This window comes from Electrona antarctica (assembly GCF_951216825.1).
Source record: "Electrona antarctica genome assembly, chromosome: 8".
Classification (NCBI taxonomy): domain Eukaryota; kingdom Metazoa; phylum Chordata; class Actinopteri; order Myctophiformes; family Myctophidae; genus Electrona; species Electrona antarctica.
The window spans coordinates 13,333,621-13,349,155 of record NC_136789.1 but is presented as its reverse complement, the minus strand read 5'-3'; the positions used below and the strand labels follow the sequence as shown (position 1 = coordinate 13,349,155).

The window sequence follows — 15,535 nt, the reverse complement described above, 5'->3', positions numbered from 1 at the left end:
GAGTTTGAATAATATGGACACAGACTCACTCAACTAGCAAAATGGCCACCGTTTGAATATGCTTAATACACAACACAAAAAAGATTAAACCATGCACTTAAGCCCAGCTAGTAATTCATAAAAGAACAGCACATCTACAAGCTTACAATGCATTGCAAATTTGCAATGCTATTGTATTTTTATGTTTTAAGTTGAAAGGTATTCTGTCTTACAGTATATACAGATGAAGGGTACGTCCTCCTACAATGACAGCAATGTGGTGTTGAGAGTATTTTTACCGGTATTTTTATTTGTCACACCACCCCAGTTCTAGTTATATTGGAAACATAAGCAAGGAAGAAACTCCAGGTTATGGAAGGTTCTGGGTTACACTGAATAGATCCATTATTAGTTATCCAAGCCGTGCTCATAATTATGCTAAGTTGGCGGGATCCTTGCTATTCAAAGGCGAGCACTCTTAGCTAAATAGCTACCGTAAGTAAGTTAGCTGGCCACAAATTCTCCCATACAAGCTGGCACGCAATTCTTCGAACATACAGTCATGCACACATGCTTTTTTCATACAACCAGAGTATTGTTGTTTTCTTTTTTGATACAGTATATCATAAAATAATTACACTTTCTCTTCTGAGCATGTTTCCGACCCTAAGGGGATTGTCAGTGTGCTGTCTAGTTCACAGTTGTATTCCCCCTCCATAATAAGACTTTTATTGTAGTGCTATACAATCACTTTCATTATTTTATGAGGTTAGACTTTTCTCAACAAGAGAATAAGAGCATTAATTAAAACCACGGGAGAACCTTCAGAGAACAGGTTGAAGCGGAGCACGGCACAGTGTGTGAGAGCTACTCTCCCTACTGGGTGTTTTATTGACTTTACTGTGGATGCATAACTAATAAATAAAACATGTAACCGCTTAATCCCTATACACTGCATCGTATGGAAAAGTTTACAAATAAACAAGTGAGTACAAGTACAATATTTACCTACTGTATGAGATGTAGTTAGTGTACTAGAAGTAATATTTACCTACTGTATGAGATGTAGTGTACTAGAAGTAATATTTACCTACTGTATGAGATGTAGTTAGTGTACTAGAAGTCATATTTACCTACTGTATGAGATGTAGTTAGTGTACTAGAAGTAATTATGTACCTACTGTATGAGATGTAGTGTACTAGAAGTAATATTTACCTACTGTATGAGATGTAGTGTACTAGAAGTAATATTTACCTATTGTATGAGATGTAGTTAGTGTACTAGAAGTAATATTTACCTACTGTATGAGATGTAGTGTACTAGAAGTAATATTTACCTACTGTATGAGATGTAGTGTACTAGAAGTAATATTTACCTACTGTATGAGATGTAGTTAGTGTACTAGAAGTAATATTTACCTACTGTATGAGATGTAGTGTACTATAAGTAATATTTACCTACTGTATGAGATGTAGTGTACTAGAAATAATATTTACCTACTGTATGAGATGTAGTTAGTGTACTAGAAGTAATATTTACCTACTGTATGAGATGTAGTGTACTAGAAGTAATATTTACCTACTGTATGAGATGTAGTACTAGAAGTAAAAGTACAGAACATTGGAAATAGTCCAACAGTACTTGAGTAAATGTGCTTTCCATCACTGACACTGGTCAGCAAAGTACATATATAGTGTCATTCTAGTTTATAAAGTACATATATAGTGTCATTCTAGTTTATAAAGTACATATATAGTGTCATTCTAGTTTATGAAATAAATATGGAATTGAATAAAAAATAAATTACAAAATAAATACAAGCTCACAACGAGCTTGTAGATTTGCTATTTTAGGCTACTTTCGCCTATTTTCAATGCCCTCCTAAAATGTTGAAATCCTCACAATTATTGCAACACAAAGTGTTACAATAATAAAAAATAACAGGCCAGCAGATAGATTTGTTTTGCTGCTTTTGAAAGTGTGGTAGTCTATTATAATGACATGTCCATAACGGGGACGCCGCAGGTTGAAAGTGGCTAATGAAAGCTGGGGGTTGTGCCGCATGTGTGCGTGCGTGTGGGTATGCGCACGTGCGTGCGTGTGTGTGTGTGTGTGTGTGTGTGTGTGTGTGTGTGGAACGGGAGGGATTCCTGAGCATCTAATTAGCTTTAGTGGTCTCTCTAGTGGATATGGGCTAGCTACCTGCTCCGTCTCATGCCTTATTCAACAGGCCCCGGCATCTCCGAGGCCGCGTGGATTACCCTGCCACCCCGAGACCAGGGGTCAGGGATCACAGCTCCATCCTGTCCTATAGCCATGCCTGCAACACTTACAAAGGCTTCGGAGTTTCCCTGGTCTCAGATAGTGTTGTGTGCAAGCTCCCATTAAAGCCTGCGATTTATACTTTTGTTGTATGGCGGTGCGGTGTGCCGAAAACACCCGATCGATAAGCTCACAACGCGTCGTGGATCCAACACGTTATGAGCTTATTTGTCTGCTATTCACGGTCTGCAGTGCAGACACACCACAGAGCATAAATTGGCCAGAAGTCTGTGCTTCTCTTTTCTATTTATTCTTGTTGCCAATTCTGAGATGTTTTTTTTTTAAATAGTTCCCAAACGTCAACTTCAATTATCATTCCGTTAGATGCTGAACTAAAGGGCACTGTGTGTGTGTGTGTGTGTGTGTGTGTGTGTGTGTGTGTGCGTGCGTGCGTGCGTGCGTGCATGTTTGTGTGTGTGTGTGTGCGTGCGTGCGTGCGTGCGTGCGTGCGTGCGTGCGTGCGTGCGTGTTTGTGTGTGTGTGTTTGGTAACAGTTGCCACAGCCTTTATTAGTCTTTTCCCCTCCTGGCAGTTACCATTTAGAATTCAGAGAACTGATGTAATGCTAAAGCCTCAGATTGTTCATATTCTGCAGCTTTGAAGTTCCTAATTCTATTTGGAAGCTGCAGCCATGGAACGCCTGAGCCAAATGTGCCCGCGTGTTCTCCGGAGGCTGTTGAAGTTGTGCAAGTTCAACATTGCTTTAACATGTGTCCCGGGTGTTTGGATTATATTTGGATACAGCTGACGGGCATGCAAATGCAGATGAACCGCAATAAAGTGATGCTAAAGTGCCAACTCTGCATATAAAGCAAGCATGCATATTGCAAAGCATAAACAAAGCAAAATAGGTGGCCGGCAATTCTGCAAGTAAAGTCAAGCTTTGAGTAGTGAAATAATAACTTGTCAGTATAAGGTGTCAGTATACTCATGGGTGTGGAGAACCTGCATGTCCGCTGTCAATTTACTCTGACAGGGCTGTTAGCAGCAATGACAACTTTGCCATAAAACCGCCTTCTCTTCAACTCTTGCTGAGTTTTGAAAGAGGAAGAAAAAAAACACAGTGCATATGAGTACAACTTCCCGAGTGCTTGCCATCTTCCTAGAGGCTGTAAATATTATGAGAGAAATCGATGCAGGCGTGTTTTGCGAGAGAAAGAGGCAATTACATTCCAGTGTGGTTCCAGGCGGACAGTTGTAATCTGGATTTATACTTAGTTTTGCGACGGCGTCGCAGGTCGGAAGTATAGCTGATCTATAAGCTCACAACGGGTCGCAGATGCGATGCGTTGTGAGCTTATAGATCAGCTATTTTCGGTCTGCCACGCCGTCGTCCAACGGAGCATAGAAGCATTTATACACACTTTCTTTACATCAAGATCTTGAATGTCCACAGTCACAGAATACCTCATTGTACTACATACACGTTTTATTGGTGCTGCTACAATGTTGAAGAAACCAAAACCAAAGAATTGTACTCTATAAGATGTAGAAACAAAAACATTCAATGTCTAGACCAGTGGTTCTCAAAGTGAGGTCTGTGGCCGGACCCCAGGGCTCCTTAGGGGAGGGTCCCCAGCAAAATGAGTTTGTATAGCATTACAAAAATCAGTTTAAATGGAGTTGAAACACAGATTTTCAAGAGGCGGAGAAACACACCTTAACTAGCTGGCCTTCACGCCACTCTCCGCCCTCCATGCCAAACTAAATGACCCTATATTTATACCCCAATACCACCCAGATTCCTCAATGCTTTTCGTATCACTCCTCCACTCCTGGCATCACCTGCCACTCCATTTCTCGCCCTCTTGCTCCCTCCCTCCCTCCCTCCCTCTCTCTTTCTCCTTCCACAGGGGGGTGACAGTCCATGCACGCTGCAAGATGACACGACCTCCTCCCCAAAAACTTCAGGGTCAGCGACCCCCCCAGAACCTCAGACAGAGTCTTGCTCAAGGACACTTTGACACTAACCCGGGATCGAACTGGGAACCACACGGTTGCCATCACGCCGATCTATCGGCCACTCTACCCCTGAGCCACTACCGCCCCTGTGAAACAGCGGCGGGGCGTCAGGGGGGTTTAGGGGTACAGTCGTTGCCCGGCCCGAGACTACACGGGCCCAGGACACTAGGGGCCCCAGACTCCATGGGCCCAGGACACTAGGGGCCCCATACTCCACGGGCCCAGGACACTAGGGGCCCGAGACTCCACGGGCCCAGGACACTAGGGGCCCGAGACTCCACGGGCCCAGGACACTAGGGGCCCCAGACTCCAGGGGGAGGCTTGGGTGGGTCCGGGACTCCAGGGGACTGCGGCCGTCACACTACATGGACCTTTATTTTGTTAGGACTTGGAGTCCCTTCGTGGGCTCCGGCCGCTCCGCCTCTTGGCATGTGGAGCGGCAGACAGCCCTTTTAAAGCATTAACAATAAGACCTCAACTACTTCTATCGACTGTTGGCCTCCCTTGACTCCAGATGCATTTTGGGTAAAGTCCGCATCAACAGCTGCACAAAAAGAAAGTAATTTCCCGCTACGTCGTCGTCAGTCAACATTGTGTGAACGCAGGTTTCAGCTGCGCGGTGTCGCATTGTCAACGATCATGTAGCCTAATCATGAACGGAATCGCTCAGTGGCTGTAAAATAATGGAGATAAAAACCTGAAGAGAAAGAAAAAGATTGAACAAGCTGATTCAAATGTGCACATTTTGTTCGCTCTCGTCCTCCACTGTTGTAACTCCACATGAGCCTGACGTTACAGCCATTAATTGTTGAAACTAGGAGGACTGTATTGGCTGATTAGGTAGGATGTTTGTGCCGCCTCGGCGTGTCAGTAAGAACACTCAGAACGCAGAACTGGGTACTTGCTTTACTTGCATGAGGTAGCTAAATAAATGTGTGGTCTGTGCATAAACAAAATACATAGAAAATAATAATCAGTAATCATCAATACTCAATAATCAGTGTGGTTACAGAACATCCAAAGCACTTTCATAGACAAAATCCCTTTCTAAACATTACAGACAAACAAATTATAGCGGTTTCACCAATACAGATTTGGTCACAGGAAAAACCCTACAAAGGTCACTGTAGGAATACAGCAACCTACCTAGTTAACTCAGGGAAAGATATAATATCAATCTAATAAATCTGTACACTTCCATAAACACTCAATGATTCCAACTCAAAACAGTCAATGAATAAATGCAATACTCCACACAGAGAAAGTCAGTTTAAGGTTTTGTATTAGTATTAGAAAGAAAATGTAGTTCAATTCAATTCATAATCCTTCACATAGCAGTTGAGTTCATTTCAGGTTTTCACAATTACCCTGGGTGCCAAGCACCTTGTAAACCCCAACATAATAAAACTCCACTTCAGGTTTTAGTCAGTTCAACCCAAAAAGAAATAAAAGAAAACAAGGCAGCGTCCTGGCGCGTGCGTGTGTGTGCGCGTGCGTGTGAGTCTCTCTGGGTGTGTGTGCGTGTGTGTAGGGTGTTAGCCCCGCTGTTAGCTCTTTGTAGCTCACCAACAGCAACCCTCAGTAATTCAGCTCCTCTCCTCAAGACCACGCTGGCTCGGATGCTTTCCTCTATCTTTGAAAGACAACGTTGATGAGTCGCAGCGACACTGTCAGTCGAGGTACTGTTTGCAGTTCAGTTCTGGACAACACTCGCTCGGGTCGGCACTGGATTAACGTCAGGCGATCCTCCGAAGTTTCCTTCACTTGAACGGGCATGAACCGCAGACTTAGCTTGCGTTAGTAGTTCTACTGTTCCAAAAGGGTAAGGGCACAACACCCGTCCTCACTCTTCACACCAGCCTGCACACGCCGCCACCACCACACGACACGACTGCACACTCCCGCGCCTCTGTTCATAGTGACAGCTCCATGTCTGAAATAGGCTGGGCTTCCATGGCATGGCCAACCAGCGCCACGCAACTGGCGACGTAACTGACAGACAGCATGTGTGGGTGGCTGCCGTCAGTGATTGAAATTATTGTTATTATTTTGACGGATCGCCACAAAATCTCTATCTAAACATCCATAATGTCACAAAGTTATCAAACAAACAATAAATAGTAACAGCAAACTTAGGTTGACCATAAAACTGTTACATGTAAGCCTATGTACTGTGATAACAGAAAAAATACACTTACATATCGTCATTGACGCAGTCAAAAGGAGGTGTTGCTCTGTCAAACACAAACTGAAAACTGAACTCTCTCTGCAGAGCAAGCTGAACCTACTAAATTAGAATTACCAGCACATGTGTCTGTAATGCAGTCTCAATCAGTCCAATCAAAGGCCCTCTGCGCATGCCAGGCAGCCTAATATATGGTTTGGCCTTTCCAAGTAGCCATTCATCCACACTACTAACGTTACCTTCACGTGGGCCAGGGAGACAGATTAACAGCTAGGCTACAGTACGGTTACTGTCAAGCAAGAATGTGATGTTAGTGAATTGTTAGTTACCTAGGGACCTCTGGATCGCTGCCCTCCACACACTCTTACTGACACTAACATCAAGTTCTTGAGCTCTACAGTTTTGTTAGCTAAGCTGTCACGCCGCAGTGTGTGGTGCGCTTCTTTCACCTCCTGGCTTTGCCCTGGGTTGGCTCCTATAGAGTCAATTTACTTGAACCTAGTTCTGGGTGCCTGACACAGTGCCCTGCCAGCCTCATCCTTCTCTCTCTGACTCTGTATGTGACCCGTGGTAGGTCCCCATAGAGGTCCACATTTCTGATGCGGTCCGTCCATAACACCTAGTGCCATTCGTAGCATTCTTGTATCTAGACTCCATCCAGAGCTCTTTCCTGTCGTGCTGTGAGGGTCCATGTCTCAGCCCCATACAGTAGTACTGACAGTACACAGTAGCTATGAACAGCCGCCTCTTAAGTCCTTCGCCCATGCCACATTTTGAGGTTCACTATAATAGCCCTGGGTTGGGTTACTTAGCCTGCTTATGTCACGCCCTTCAAATAGTGGTGAGTAGGAACGAAGTAGAATTTGTAACTCTAGGGCCGCTGTGCCAATTCTTCTAAACATTTACAGTTCCTGCTCATTAGTTGAAGTGGATCCGTGGCGCTGAACTCTTAAGGGGGTCGTATCGTATTGGTTTGGAGGGGCCTGATCAAGCGCTCTGCCCCCCCCAGGCCCGGCTTTGACTTGTTCTGCCACTGAAATATTGTAAAAACTTGAAAGATATATTTTTAAACATTTTAACAACACTAATCTTGTATGAGGGTCCCCCCTGGCACACAATAAGTTCAGACGGGGGTGCACACAGCCAAATAGGCTACAAATTATCTTGGGGGGTCCATGACATCAAACAGTTTGAGAACCAGCGATCTAGACACATTCTGCACATGAGATTTCTGTCAGTCTCATATGTAATGGGTGGGGGTGTGTGGGGGGGCATCTCTATATCCTCCAGTTTCTCCAGACATGAACTCTATTCACCCTCTCCGGGTCCGATGCCGGCCAGCTTTGTGTGCGATTTTTATTTCCCTAAGCAGGCTGATCTGTCTGGGATTAAATGTCAGACTAATGGAGGAAAGATTTGTCTCCTCCACCCTCCAATCAAGAGAAGAAAAAAAGAAAAGAAAGAAAAACGTGCAAAAAGAAAACAACATGGTATCCCTCTTATCTATAATTAATCATTTTAATGGACCCCCTTCAATCGCCAACATCTTAACCCCTCCCTCTGCCTTGCACTGCTCTCCTCCCCATTAAGTAACCAGCTCAAGATTAGTGGAAGAAAATGCAGCTAATGAGAGGGTTTGGATCAGGGATGGTAGGATAATGAACTGATACCGCTGGAATATATGGTGCTTTAAATAAGAAGGGTCTGGATCGATAATGGTAATCAGTGTTTAACTCGCTTGCCCACAGGCTCCCGCTCTTTGACGCAGACCTCTTGTGAGGATTGGGAGTGCTCTGGATCGATTCAGCACCAAATGACATGCTGATGGTGAACAGATCGGGGGAGGATTTTTGTATGATCAGATTAAGCCCTTGAAATTAGCTTGCGCTGATTCATATTCAGCTTCCCTTTTTCGAAATGATCAGTGTCGCCGCGTGACTGTCGAATGTCTTTGTGTGCGACCTTTTATTGCTCGACACTTTGAGCAGCTTCTGCTGAACCGGAGTCTCTCACAAATATCCAATACCATGGATGCAATTTAGTTAGGCCTCTAGCGGCTATAGCGCTTTTCAAAAGAGACAATATTTCCGCCACCGCCAACAAGGAAAACAGGAAAGGGACATGAAGAAAATATGTTAGCGAGGCAGGAGCTGAAATTCCCTCCGAAAATCTACAGGCTCACAACACGTTGCACTGCGACACATTGAGAGCTATTTTCGGGGCGTGACCCTGCACTCTTTAACTACTGAAGATGGATTTCTACACAGAGTACCAATTGTTTCAGCAACAGGTGAAAGGGCAGGGCCTCAAGCCCCCTTTGATGTCCATGTGTGCACGTGCCTGAATGAACCAGTCCAATAATGAGCTCTGGCCTCCTACAGTAGCAGTGTTGAATTTGTCGAAAAACCAAATGGAAACTAAATGAAAATTAAACTATGATGACTAAAACTAAGACTAAATATACTGACAATTTTATCAACAAATAAAAACTAACTGTTACTAAACTAAAATGTTATAGGAAGGGACTAGTGGACAAGAGATCCAGTAAGTAATTTTACACTTGGTTGCATGCTGAAAAAGATCAGCTATTTTCAGCAAGTGGAAAATCCGCCATCACGACGGCATCAAGGCGTGCCAAAATACATTTTAGTCTACTAAATCACCTGTAGATTTGGTCGACTAAAACTGGACTAACACTAAAACATTCCAGGAGACTAAAATGTGACAAAAAGTAAATGAAAATTATTCAAAAGCTATGACTAAAACAAAAAAGATCAACACCGCCTCCTAGCTTACCTAGCACGGTGAGACGGGCGGGTCGTGACCTGATGGCCGCCTGGATGGCCTGGCACTCAAAGAAGGCGTCATCCTGCATCTGGGTTCTCTGGATCAGGAGGTGGTACTCCCCTTTGCTGTGGTCCCCGACGATGTCGTAGCGTGGATAGCCTGGAACACATCGGTTAAATCTGTTAACACATCACCAACACGACTACTAGCCTACATTTGTTCAGATGCCTCATGGGTGCCAACAAGTTACAATACGCACGCACACACGCACGCACGCACGCACGCACGCACATTGTTCACATTATTATGAACAAAAAAAGAACAATCAGTATTGGGGAGCAGTTTCACACAGCACCACTGAACTCAAATGAGCAAAGAGTTAGTTAAAGTGCAACTAGAGGCTACAAATATTTTTTGTCAATAAAAGCTAAGAAATTACTGTTCTGTCTATCTATCTGTCTGTCTGTTTTTTCCAGTTGCTTGAAAAGCATAAAAAATGGATTTTTATGCTGAACAGCCTAAAAATCCATACGCTGAACGCCGCAACGTGGAGCAAGTGGCAACAGCATCTAATGTTATGAGCTACTGTAACTGGAGCTAAAGGAAAGCCATAACAAAACACAGTGAGTGAACCAATAAAAGAACGTCGGAAACGACTGAAAGCAGGCGCTACAAGAGCTTGTTGCACCTGGCAGTTATGACTGAGAGTCATTCTTGTTTTTCCTCATTTTTCAAATTTGTATCCCACAATTTTTGTAACCCAATTTGTGTAACCCTTTTTTCACCAGGTGCCAATTGCCTAAGCTATAATGCACTGCACTGCACTGTCTGTACTTTAGTACTATGTCTGTACTGTAGTACTATGTCTATTATATACTGTAGTACATCATACTGTTATCAGTTACACATCCACATTGGAGCTATATGTACTGCTGTTCCCATCTGGAACCCAAGGTCCACAAACTCTACATGATTCCATTTTTAATTGCTTCTTTACCATATTTCACAGTACATTTGACTAAACTACCTCCCTTTTTATTTCATTCTGATGTATGATGTCTGATTAGTAGACAGAAAGCTTAACAATTATGTACTTTTGCAATGAACTCAATCGAGTGGCAATTTTTTCTACTTTGTGAATTTTTCTATCACATTTTAGATCGAATGTTCAATCTATTATTTTCAAATTTTCAAAGTAGTTTGAACTACTTTTTCCAAGTAGCTTCAATTTGCAAACTGTATTTCTCCCGCGGGTAACATTGCTGTAGTACTTCTTCCATTGTGCAGTAATTGGCGACTGCTTTCAAAGTAGCTTTCCCAGCATTGAAAATAACTGACAATGATTGTCATAACCAAAATATCTCCAAGCAGATATTTAGTTAGTGCTCCTTTAGAAGTCTGTTGTTCTGTTGTCCATCATTTTAAGCTCCAGACAAAATCCCTGACTCCCTGAAAGCCTGTCACAATCTTTACATAATGACCTAATCACAATTATTTGAGATAATCACAATTATTCTTGTTTAATCGTCAATCGTTTCCATCTTGAAAAAAATTCCATTTAAAAAAATAATCAGAATAGCATATCTACAAGCTTATTTCAACGATTACCGCTATTTTGTAAATTATTTGTAAAGAAAAAATGTATTAAATAGTTAAATAGTCAATTTATTTTGAGGGCTAAAAGGCAAGCAGAAATACAAATTATAACATTTGTGCGATGAAGTAAGCAGGAAAAAAACATAAGTGAAAATTCCGCTGGCTTATGCTGTCTATGGGAACAGAGTTTTTAGAATCCTAATATGACGGATTCTGGCCCAGGCGGTGGCGTAACCGTCTGGGCACCCGACTGGTAATCCAGTCGCAGTGTGCCGCGGGTTCGACTCCCGAGCCCGACACGGCCTTTACTGCATGTCTTCCCCCATCTCTCTCCCGTTTCCTGTCAGCCTACCAAACTTCAAAAACCAATAAAAGGCGTAAGCCGCAAAAAAAAAGAAAAAAAGAAAATATGACGGATTCTTCTTCCAGGCTACATTTTTGATCAAAACAAGCTTGATTTGGGTTTTGGGTGAATTAAATAACATTTGCTGGACCTGTTAAGTAGCGGATATTCACTTCCCGGTTCTCCGTTTTCCGAGAGAAACGGCTTTCAAAATAAGACGGTTAACATTGGAGTGAATGGTGGCGTTCTACGAGTATCAATGCAGCCACCAGATGGAGGTGTCCGCGGCGAATGAGTTAATAGACTCCGTTTTTTCAACATCACAATTCTGTTATCTCACAATAGTGTAAAGTAACTAAACTAAAGTACATTTACTCAATTTTGAGGTCTTTTTATTTTACTTTAGCTTGAGTATTTGCAATGTTCAGTACTTTTACTTCTACTCCACTACATCCAAGAGGCAAATAGATAGATAGATAGATAGATAGATAGATAGATAGATAGATAGATAGATAGATAGATAGATAGATAGATAGATAGATAGATAGATGAGGCAGCTTGGTGTACAAGTACACCCCCTGGACATGACAATAGTATGTCATAGATGTACATTATACATAGGCTGTTTGAAAATAGCAGATGTACAAGTTGTAGATCTGCTATTTTTTTTTTTTTAAATGTACTTTTGGCACAGGCCTTTTACTTGTAACCGGATATTGCTATATTGTGGTATTGCTACTTTTACTTTAGTACAAAATGTGAGGACTCTTGATCCACCACTGGCTCATAGTTATCATTTGAATGTGCGAAGAATACGGAAAGAATCGGATATGTCTTCATTAGCGAGTAAATAAAGAGGCACGTTTCTGAAAAGTTATGAGCTCAAAATGTAGAAAAGGAACAGATTTGCGAGGATTAAATTATTTTGCTAATTGCTTTCTAAAGATAATTAAATTTCCCTCTGTGTCTTAATTGAACATTTTGCCACACTAAATGAAATTCTTTCCGTCCATTATGGATTGTATCTCATGTGGAAAAATGTCTTAATTGTTATCCTCTACCCTTAGAAAACAGATTACATCTGATGCTGAACATCGCCCGGGGAACACAATGCAGCGGTGTAACATGCCATTAATTACACTATACCGCATGCCATGAAAAGGCAATTAATTTCAATAAAATAACAAATTGTATTAAAAAGTAAAGTTTGTTTTATGATAATATTGTGTTAAAGAGACAAATTGGAGTTTTCTTTTTTGTTCAAGTGTTCATTCACCCATTTGTAAACTCTTAGTACACTCTGAGTTTAACCCATTAAAACCAGGAAAGCAGCATCTGTGTCATCTTAGATCTTTGCGTTGGCTATTCAAGATATACAATCTCACAGCGCTGCAAACTTGCTTTTTGAAACAATCTTCATGGTCTTCATGCCATGGGTTCAATTTCATGTGTACACAGAAAAATCTGGAGTGTAAAAACACACACACACACACACACACACACACACACACACACACACACACACACACACACACACACACACACACACACACACACACACACACACACACACACACACACACACACACACACACACACACACACACACACACCATAGTTGGAACAATCCCTCTTTTATTTGTTAAATGCTCATATACGCAGACAAATGGCAGTCGTTCAAGCTTGACAAATTGCTCCTCCAGTCCCCAGTGTCCCATCAGCTGGTCCAGCTCAGACAGGGTGGAAACCATAGCCGAGAGAGAGAGAGAGAGAGAGAGAGAGAGAGAGAGAGAGAAAGGGGGAGGAGGGAAGAGAGTGGAGTGGGGGCGGGGTGGAGAGGGCCAAACGAAAGCCAAATGGGCAAAGTAAATAACATTAATGCTTATTGATTCCTTTCTAAAATACCGTTATTTATTCCACCGGCCAAGGATCAGTCAGTGGCTGGCGTAGTTTGGAGCGCATGCCATCATGCATGCAGCACCAGCACACACTGACACACACAGAAATAACATATGATTCACGGCCGCCGGGGTTGCACTCATTATGCAGAGAGACTACCGCACGGGCCAATGCCTCCCTACACGGCTCCTATTTGACTGAAAAACTACTCCATTATTGACCGACGAAGGCCTAATGGTCAATTACATTCATAAACTTTGTAAATTTGCAAGGTTAGCAGTAGGTTAGTCATTGTTGATTCCCGCGCCTTAACCCTTGGCTGATTTATAAACTTTAGGGAAAACATTTGCTAGGCGTGTGGTGATCCCTAATGTACGGTGGTGGGGGTGCATGGGGGACCTTTCCATTTCCCACTTTCAGTGGATAAGCATCCATTTTAAGGGTTACCAAAATAATACAGTATACATCCTCAAGATCTACACCCTCGGGGGTGTGGGAAGCACAAAGCAATCTGACGGCAGTTTTTTTTTGTTTTTTTTGCAGGATATAAAAGATAAATAAAACATTAGGAGATGAGATTGTGTGTGGGCATGGGTGGCTAGGGACAGGAGTGTCAATTAAAGCGACAAAACAAAAATAATGCCAATGCCAGTGAAATTCGGAGTGTTAATCCATCCTCCCGTAACTCAGAGTTTACAAAATGAGCGTACAAATGTAACCAAATGGACCTTAACGGGTCGATTTGGTTACATTTTACAGTGGATGCCAAGATTTGGACAGGAAATATGGAACAGCAGAAGGAGTCCCATAGCCCACAATAGAGACCTGCCAACAATTATGCCTTCTTCTGTTTACCATTCATGCATCTTCCACATCAGAGCACAGCTGGCAAGTGTAGTTGTTGTGACAAACTACACAGAGGAAATTTTAACTGGAGTTTTGAGCTCAAGTTCTGAAAGTTGAGCCACAGCCAATGTGGACATAAAACAGAGATGACTGACAATTCCCTAACAAGCCTAATCAGCCCAGACAAGAGCCATTGTGCCCCTGCTAGCTGCCTGTCTCAACCCGGCCTTGTGTGCACCGTATGCATATGAGAAGCTTATACCATTAATTCCCTCGGCGACTGCAGGTAATTAACTCCTCTGTGATCTTGAAATTGCCACCCACAATATACCACGGTAAATATAGGAGGAAGGTAGGAAGATGAGAATTGAAAGAAAAGTTATTTTTCTTTCCGCAGCACTTTGTTACCTACGCTGACATTCATTAGCGTAAAGAAGAAGTTGTATGCACTAGTAGGTAGGCAGTATATTATGCAAAAGCGATACTTTGCCTTTGAGTTAATCATCATTTTCTTCGGGCCAGTGGACCACAGAAAATAGGTACACTTAATATAGCGCCACATGATATAAAGCAAAAACTAATTGCACGAAGAGATAATACTAGGCCTTATACAGACGTGTACTGTATAATGCAAGGCAAGTCAAACATATATTGGTTTAGATCTTCTTTGGACTGCTTGGAATATTGTAACCATTTTATTTCATTACATTTTTGCTAATGAGAGAGGAAATGGGACATGTCATAACGCACTCTTTTCAAGCTTGGCATTTTCTATGGGATTCGGTGAGTTTCAGCAAATGTCCTGGGACGTGCAGGACTGCTGTTTGTGTAACAGCACATTGCAGTACACCCACACAGACTACAGACTGCAGTATGTAATATAGCAGACAAGGCTCACTGCCTCATATTGAGGAAGTATTGTAATATGTATGTTAATAGCGATGTTGGAGCAACACTGCGTACTGGCAGCCAGAGAGTTTCCAATGTTAAGAGGAATAGTCATGATAAATGATTAATGTCATACCGGGTAACAACAGTGGGGGAAACTGAGCTTAGGTACGTCTCAGCCAAGATAGTGCATGAAAACATAATGCATTAGTGATATTGATTGCATAAGTAATACTGAAAGGTGCATAACAGCCACTACAGCTCCATCAGGCAGAGATGTGCAACACAGCAGGTTAAGATGAGAGCTGGCTCCTATGGTATGATGCGGTATTAACAATGCCAATGATAAGCAGAATTTACGACGCACAGATCAGCAGCATTAATGAGGAGCGGGTAAAGGATGCCATGAATAATGCAGTGGTCCTGCAGCAGGAAATAATTTAAAGTAGATCAACTGTAGTTTTATTCAGATTTGTTTTTAATTTGGCTCACCGACTCCCTTAATCAATGTCTCACTTGGTTGGTGTCTGATGTTGGTTAACGTGTCAACTTGAGAGACGTTGTTGATGGTTGGTTTATATGGTTTGATCACTGGTCTATCGCATGGCTTGGTACGAAGCAGAGCCTTGTATTGAGAGTTACGCCACTGAGAGGGCAGAAAACAGTGCTGGTCACGTGGTTCATGTAACTGGAAATAGTGACAAATGCCCATATACTAGCTCCAGTG

General features: G+C 42.4%; 1 protein-coding gene across 1 annotated transcript in view; it reads right to left on the bottom strand.

Moving 5' to 3' along the window:
* LOC306928377 (kin of IRRE-like protein 3) overlaps nucleotides 1-15,535 on the bottom strand; it is a 244,949-nt gene that overhangs the window by 100,677 nt on the left and 128,737 nt on the right. Inside the window, exon 4 of the mRNA XM_079508433.1 lies at nucleotides 9,246-9,395. Within this exon, the coding sequence (XP_079364559.1) occupies nucleotides 9,246-9,395 (150 nt within the window). The remainder of the gene's footprint in view (nucleotides 1-9,245; nucleotides 9,396-15,535) is intronic.